Here is an 8,378-nt window from a genome sequence, read left to right as displayed (position 1 = left end):
ACCATTTTTGATCAATTTAAAGCATATTTGCTAAATAAAAGCATTATTTTCTATAATACTGACAAGTTTTTGAATGATAGAGTGGATAATGTCACAAAAGCTTTTTATTTCAGATAATTGCTGATCTTTCTATTCATCAAAGAATCCTAAAACAAATGTACTCAACTGTTTTAAATATTGATAATAATAAAAATGTTCCTTGAATAGTAACTCAGCATATTGTACCACCACAGAGGGGTATTAAATCACTGTCCAGAACATTCTCGTTCAATGTCCCTGCCTGGTTGAATGATCTTCCCACCCCTATCCGGAATGCAGACTCCTTAACAGCTTTCAAGCGACTGCTGAAAACCCATCTTTTTCGACACTATGTGACTCTATAGAAAAAAAAAAAAAAAAAAAAAAATTCCTCGTCTCTTCTTGATCCTCCCTTTCTAGCCTGTTCTCCTCTCTTTCTTGATCTTCTCCTTCTAGCCTGCACTCTTCTAACAACGCCTGATATATGGTATTTTTGAGCACTTCCTATGTCGATCTGCCTCCTTCGGATGAATCACTTGTTGTATTCCCAATTGTAAGTCGCTTTGGATAAAAGCGTCTGCTAAATGAGTAAATGTAAATGTAAATGTAGAATGATTCCCAAAGGATCATGTGACACTGAAGACTGAAGTAATGATGCTGAAAATCTAGCTTTTAAATAGTAAAAATATTTCAAAATATAACTGCTTTTGCTGTATTTTGTATTTTGGAAGAGTATTCTAAAAACACTAAAAGTATTTTTGTTTGAACTTTTGACTGATAGTGTGTGTGTGTGTGTGTGTGTGTGTGTGTGTGTGTGTGTGTGTGTGTGTGTGTGTGTGTGTGTGTGTGTGTGTGTGTGTGTGTGTGTATATGTATATATATATATATATATATATATATATATATATATATATATATATATATATATATATATATATGTATGTTCAGTGGGGTTTGATCCAATAGCAAAGAATTAATGTAAAGCAACTGAACAAGTGTGTAAACATTAAAAAAGAAAAGAAAAGAAAAAATAAATCAAGAAAAAATATAAATAAAATAAAGGATGCATCCAAATCGTTTACATAAAATATTACTGTAATAACATAAATTATGTTAATGTTTTTTAAATACATCTCTTATCATCAGATGCTCAACAAGTCTGCATTTATTTCGTAAAAACAGTATATTACAATTTAAAATAACTATTTTCCATATGAATATATTTAAAATGTTATTTATTCCTTTAATGCAAGGCTGAATTTTCAGCATTATTACTTTAGTCTTGAGTGTTCCTTCAGACATCATTCTTAATATCATTAATAGCTCTGATTATTATCAATGTGAAAGTGTCACTAAATATTTTTTATTATAAATTTTTTGGTGCACAGCATTGCTGAGCTTAAGAGGCTCAAAAATATATTATTTTATTTACTATTTTCTTATTTAATTGTTCCTTATTGTGACCAAAAGTTTTTTTATCATGTAAACAATATATTATTCAGCATTTGTCTTGGTATTGGTCTTAATGTCTCTTGAAGGCTAGGTTGCTCTTTTATACGGGTCCGAAATAAGGAGGACCTTGGGGAATGGGTAAGGGTGGAAGAGGACGCTGGCTTTTGGAAGCCCTCTGAGATGTGGTTTGCTGCATGTACTGATCATCAGGCTGATTTGTGTGATCTGGCATTAGAGCTGTTAGTCGGTACTCTTCTTCCTCTGCCCAACAGAGAGAGAATATTTTAGAATTTCAGAACCCACACTGAATGATATTATTACCTTAAGCACACCTAATAGACATTCTCATCAGTTCTAAGTCTGAAAACAAAAGCAGTAAATGACAAATGTATCACTAGAAACATACTTTTTGCCTTTCTCTTCTTTTGTCCACAGTACCAGACACAGACCAGGCCGATGATGAAGAGTATGAGGAGGAAACATCCTCCTCCTGTCAGGATCACCAGCGTCCACCAGAAATCCAAGCCTAGAAATGTCTGGGTAGCCTCATCTAGAAAAGAACCAAATCCAAATAAAGTATTTTCTTAACATTTTTCATTACCATTATTTATAATTTGAGCAAATGTAAACAAGGTGCTTGAAATGGTTCTTCAAGCGATGTCATAGAAGAACCATTTTTGGTTCAACAAAAAACCATTCAGTCAAAGAACCATCTCTTTCTTACTTTCTTATAATCTGAAGAACCTTCTTTTGCCACAAAGAACCTTCTGTGAAACAGAAAGGTTCCTCAGATATTAAAGGTTCTTTATGGATCCATTTAGACAAAAAAGGTTCTTCTATGGCATCGTGAAGCACCTTTATTTTTAAGAGTGTACAGTAACATAAATAGATAATGTACAGTAAGCAAATATGTATAAAATGTATATCAAATTTATGACAAACATTCAGGGTTAATAAAAGGTGCTTCAGGACAGAAATTCCTCAGTGGCAACTCTAACATGCTAGAGAAACAAACAATTACCATTTGCAGTTGTATTTCCGCTATTGCTGTTCACTTCTTTTTCTCTGTCATCATTGTCAATTGTTGCATGTAGACCTTTAAATGGGTTATAACATGTTTATTAGAGTCTAATTCATAGGCAGCAATGTTGTCATGCATGAGAATACATATGACTTTAATATACTGGACCTGTGTCAGACCACACAAGTTTAACTTCTTTCGCTGACTTCTGGTTTATCATGTTGCTGACTGTGCATGAGAATGTATCTCCAGATTTGAGCTCAGATGAGTTGATGTGTAAAACGGCACCTGTCACATTTGCATTCATGCCATTTTTAATCCATACAACTGTTGATTCATTGTGCACTGCACTACAAATCAAATTTACTTCATTTTCTACGGCCTCAAACATGACTGTAGGTTCAGGCACTGGCTCTGAAATGCACACAACAACAGCAAGTCATATTGCAGAAACACACATGGTCTTGTATGACTTTGTGGGACAAATAGAGAGGACAGAAATGATACTTGACAAGAATGTAGGCTTGAATAGCAGCAGAACACAAGCTAAGATGTACCTTGTACACAGAGCTGTTGATCAGTTTTCTTTAATAAGCCTCCTTCTTCATTATAGGCGACGCCTGTGTACTCCCCAGATTTGTCTTTCTGTACATTTTCCAGTACCAGGGATCCATGTTGATCAACATTGAGCTCGCTTTCCTTAATTGCTGAGCCTCTTTTATAATAAACTCTCTTTTTATTATGTGACCATCTCAGTTCGTCGTATGCATCTAATTTTTCTCCACCAAAAGGAATCACTACTTTATCACCCACCTCTTTGTAGAGGCATGAAGATACAATTTTACCTACAAAATAACAGTAAAAAAGCTGAAGTATCAGTAACACAGTGAGAAAATGCTGCTGTGTGTTGCGTATCAAGCACACAGTTACCTTGACCTTTATACTGCTGACATGATTTGATTTAACACAATAGTGAGAAAAAGACTGTGATTGATTAAAATGGTTTAACTCAAAGTAATCAATCTTACATGAGAAACATGACTGAGTCTAAGTGAATAAATGATTAATATGAAACCTTATGAAATGCAATGAAATGTGATTGGTTTCAACAGCAAATTAAATAAAAAATTAGGTTTCTGTTACACATCTTTGACGACTGATAAATGAAACTAAAATTTCACCACAAACCATGCAAGCGATTTCTTATTTGGTTTACTAATAAAGTCTATAATCAGACAAGTGATATTTAAGAAAATATATATAATTTAACAACAACAACCTACCAGTGGAGAAGATGAAAATTAAATTAATGAGGAGAGTTAATGTCAAGTTTTGCAGCATTTTCACGCAGATTTCTGGGTGAGCTGTTCTGTTTTAAGATGTCAAGCTCACAGTGGTACAGTTTCCTGTATGTGCGTTTCTGGGTGTGTGGGGGTGAGTGTCACTACACTGCCAGTAATTTAGTGTACTAACAGGGCATTCAGAGGTTTGTGTAGATTCCATTCATGTATCAATAAATATGAATTGAATAAAACACTTTTATTTAACAGTAGTGAAAAGCATGCTATGTCTACATTTACATATATTTATTAATGCATATTTGTGACCCTGGACCACAAAAACAGTCAATTTGGAATTTGGAATTTGGAAAAAAACTGTCAATTTTCTGAAATTGAGATATACACATCATCTGAAAGCTGTATAAATTTGGTATTTGGTCGAGATACAACTATTTGATGGTGCAAAAACATCTAAATATTAAGATAATCACCTTTAAAGTTGTCCAAATGAAGTTCTTAGCAATGCATATTACTAAGTTAAATTTAACATATTAATATTCATTTTACTTTTAACACAAGTTTACAAAACACCATAAAAGCACAAAAATGCTGAAACAGAAGGAGTGAATAATCCTTTAATAATATAACATATTACAATACATAGAACTAGCTACCTGTCACCTGCCTTGGTCCCGAGATGGTCTATGGTCTATGCATTTATTTTGCAATTATTTCACATATAAAAAGTCATTGAAAAATGTGTGTAGGGTACAACAGGGCTAAAGGAGCCCCAGGGTAAAAGGCACCTTTGATATTATTTTCCTCTAAAGCACTAGATGGCAGAAAAACATGCTGTAGCACTTTGCAAAACATCAGCTTTTTAAGATACACATGCAATTTTGGCTGACGCAAAATTATTCTTATCTAATATTTGATGTTTTTAGAAATGTTGTAGATTTAAGTAGCGATTGAGAATCGCTAAAATTCTTGAATATGTCTTGAGACAAAGGTCTTCATAATGATTTTCAATTTTGTTTAAGATAATTAAAGCAACAGTTTTTAAATATGTAAAATGAAATATATTAAATATGTTAAATATGTAAAAAGCACCCCTGCTGTTGGGGCCTAAAGGCACAATAAATAACATGGTAATTAATACACATGACATTGTTAGATTCAGATGGTAAATATCATATATTATGTTGGGTGTCCATCTTAAAGATAATCACTATGTTTAGAATAAAACCATAATATTTAAAAACATGCCAGCAATCATGTCATATAATAAAATATAATTTGTTGTTACTACTGTAAATCTATATTAAATTACTATGGGATCTGCTTCAATGCTTTCAGAATTTTTATATTTTAAAATTATTTTGTTTCTGTATTTTAAACATATGTTTGTTTGTTTTTTTTACATATTTTAATGATCGTATATTTATTGAACAAAAATGTATTGTTTTATTTATCAAAATAACCATAAAATAGTCTAAACGTTACTAAAGTGATTGTTTTGAGCAAGAATTAACACAGACATTATTTAAAACAAAAAACATTATTGTAGCTAAATTATTTGTATCAATACTGTGAGCCTTTTAGGGCCCCCTTGCCACCTCATATATTTAGAAGATTTTTAACAAAATAAACGACTTGTATCATTTATTTTCACACAAAATCTGTTACTCCAAATGTATATTTTTTCTGCAATCACACTGGGCACAGTGAAAATCACATTTTTTCTTAAGATGTGCCTTTAGCCCCGTTATCCTACTCTGCATTTTCTGGCCAGAATATTTTCATCGAATTATTTTTTTCACTCACAATTGGGTTCCCAATACAATATGGATCATGACATGCTTTCACTATCTCAATACTGCCATCTGGAGGAGATTTGAAGAGGCGAAATCACAAAAAATCGTGTAATTCTTAAAGGTTTACAGTTTTTCTCGATTGCTAAGACACATTTCTTGAAAGCTGCTCTCCTTTTCTCTAAACTGTGAACACAAAACCCAATTTTCAAGCTACATTCACAAAACCTCAGACTCTTCTTGCAAAACCAAACTTTCACCTCAAAACAGTTCAATCTGTGCTCAAAACTGAACTAAGTTGTCAAATCGTGCCCCGAGTCAATCAAAATTAAAAACACTACTGAACAGTCACTAAACACTACGTAGAAAAATAGAAAACACAATGCTCAGGACACAAAGCTGGAGAAATAAATATTTATTGTTCAGTGTAGGCTAAATGCATGTTGCAAAACAAAGAAAACCTGTGCATTTAGCACTTGTACAAAAAGACAAAACAGAAATCTTTTGCATTTACACGTAGCACTTGTAAAAACAAACAGAAATCGTATGCATTTGCCACTTGTGAACAGTAAGCCCATGTAAAAAATAAAGTACAAAAATATACAAATAAGTGCATTACTCAGCCACAGCATCATGTCTCCGTACTGGGTCAGGCCACAGGACTTCATCCACATCAAAGGCCACATTTTTTCTGGCCAGGCAACGGGGGAAAAAACCCCTGGCATGCCTCCACACCTATGTCACCACAGGCAAGTCCCATGGCTTGCAGGATATTTGGCAAAGATTGATAAAACCTTGGTTCATATTGAACCACTCTCTAACCTGGAATGCTCTGAAAACTCACATTGTCCCAAACAACAACATAGATGGGATGCTCATCCTGCTGCCCTGACAGAGCATCTTGCATGTGATTGAGGAAAATGAGGAGCTGGTGAGTGTTGTAGGGCCCCAGGTTGGCATGATGGTGGACAACCCCATGATTGCTGATGGCAGCACATAATGTGACATTGCCACCACGCTGCCCAGGAACGCCAACACTAACCAGTGCTCTCTGAACCGGCTTACTGTATATGTTCCATCACATCATTAGCCACAAGTGTGATCAATTTTGAGTTGTTGTGTTCAAGTGGTGACACATGTGCTTTAATTGTGTTTGACTTTTGAAACCTGTGCTCACCATCATGCAGCACGGGTGCATCACAATGAAAATGTGTTGGCAAGTTGTGTCTAAACACGTGAAAAGTGCTTATGGTTTTGCCAAAAGAGTGATTGATTCAATCAGTGGGTTCAGGCAACTGAGCATTTGGTTCAGACAATAGGGTTTAGTGATTTAGCAATTGAGAAAAACTGTAATATGAGACAATGCATACGTTGCGATATCCACTTGTACTTATTGCTAAAATAGCAGATTAAATTTACAGTCAATAGAAAGCCTAGAGAACTCCAGGAGGGTCAATATTTTGTATGCAGAACTAACAGTGCACAACTCCATGCAGCGCTGGGTGCAATAGGTACACAAACCCAGCAATTGGGTTGTTTTGACCCAATGGATGGGTTAAATGGATAGATTTATGTAACTCCACTATTGCTTAAAAATGGCTATATTTCTTGCCTTGCTTAAAATGAACCCAAAATAGATTGAAAGTTAACATTTATTAATTTGTGACCCTGGACCACAAAACCAGTCATAAGGATCAATTTTTAAAAATTGAGATTTATACATCATCTGAAAGCTGATCCCACTGGTTTGTTTTGCTATATTTACAGTAGGACATTTACATTTACATTTACAAAATATCTTCATGAAACACGATCTTTACTTACAGTTTTTGACAATTGTTTACACTCTAAAATAAAAATGTCCACACAATTTGCAAAATTCTACTCCAAGGAGCAAAACACCGCCACAGATTTGCACAACATTACACACAATGTCTGCTTCACTCTTTTTGCAAAACATTACACACAGTGATTTGTAAAACTCTACACACATTTCGACACCTTAGACAAAGATAAGGATTGTGAGGTTACTTCCTTGTCATTACAAAGCCCCGGATTGCCAATGACCACACTAATGAACGAATTGGATAATCAAATCCACAAGGTGTGGAAGCACACATGTGCTAATTTGAAAACGCAGCACTCAGGTGTGCGATAAAAGGCTTTTTTTTCAGAGTCAAACTGCATGTACTTCATGCAGTAATTTTTATTTGTCTACAGATTTTATTTGTTTCATTGATTTCATTGTTGGTTGATTACTGTGTAACTGATTATGGTAAGAAATACTGTATTTCATGAATTGAAATAAATACTTGAAATATTCAGTCTGCAGCATCAGTGCATGTTGTGTTGTGCAGTGCTTGGTAAGTTTATAGTAGGCCTATTTGTGTTCATTCTCCCTATATCTCAAACTAATTTTTTTACAAATGTGTTTTTTATTTATCACAGCAGTGTGAAACTGTCTGCAATAGTGTCTGATCATTGAGGACTGTGTTGGTTAAATGAAAACTAATAGCATTTTCACAAATATGTGTATATGTTTTGACTGAAATGTGTATGCTTTGACTGAAGTGTGTCATTTTGCAAACAATCTAGAAATTCTGCAAATTGAGTGTGGTGTTTGGATAATTGTGATTATATTTTGAAAAAAAGAACCCAGTTTTCAAAATTGTGTGTAAACAATTGAAAAAAACTGTAATATCCTAATGAGTTTTGTGCCTAATGATGTCTGTTCACCTTTTGATTATTGCTGATGCCTCTAGTATTATGTGTCTGATTTTTTTGGGTTAAACCAGC

General features: G+C 34.0%; 1 protein-coding gene across 1 annotated transcript; it reads right to left on the bottom strand.

Moving 5' to 3' along the window:
- Window positions 1-1,200: 1,200 nt before the first annotated feature.
- LOC141340084 (uncharacterized) lies at window positions 1,201-6,560 on the bottom strand. The gene is made up of 7 exons (XM_073845018.1): window positions 6,427-6,560; window positions 6,202-6,317; window positions 3,049-3,336; window positions 2,660-2,905; window positions 2,492-2,566; window positions 1,877-2,020; window positions 1,201-1,731 (listed from the first exon to the last, which is right to left on the bottom strand). Exons 1-7 carry the CDS (start codon window positions 6,558-6,560, stop codon window positions 1,571-1,573), a joined length of 1,164 nt encoding a protein of 387 aa, XP_073701119.1. The 3' UTR covers window positions 1,201-1,570.
- Window positions 6,561-8,378: the final 1,818 nt, after the last annotated feature.

Source organism: Garra rufa, chromosome 8 (assembly GCF_049309525.1).
Source record: "Garra rufa chromosome 8, GarRuf1.0, whole genome shotgun sequence".
Lineage (NCBI taxonomy): Eukaryota > Metazoa > Chordata > Actinopteri > Cypriniformes > Cyprinidae > Garra > Garra rufa.
Note: the sequence above shows the minus strand (reverse complement) of the source record. Positions and strands in the feature narration are given on the sequence as shown.

Coding starts and splice junctions, on each gene's coding strand:
- LOC141340084 (XM_073845018.1), bottom strand. CDS start 6,560: ATGGGGTTGTCCACCATCATGCCAACCTGGGGCCCTACAACACTCACC. Junction 6,318..6,426: donor ATGTTGTTGTTTGGGACAAT/GTGAGTTTTCAG, acceptor GTGGTGACATAG/GTGTGGAGGCATGCCAGGGG. Junction 2,021..2,491: donor CGGAAATACAACTGCAAATG/GTAATTGTTTGT, acceptor GTTCTTTTCTAG/ATGAGGCTACCCAGACATTT.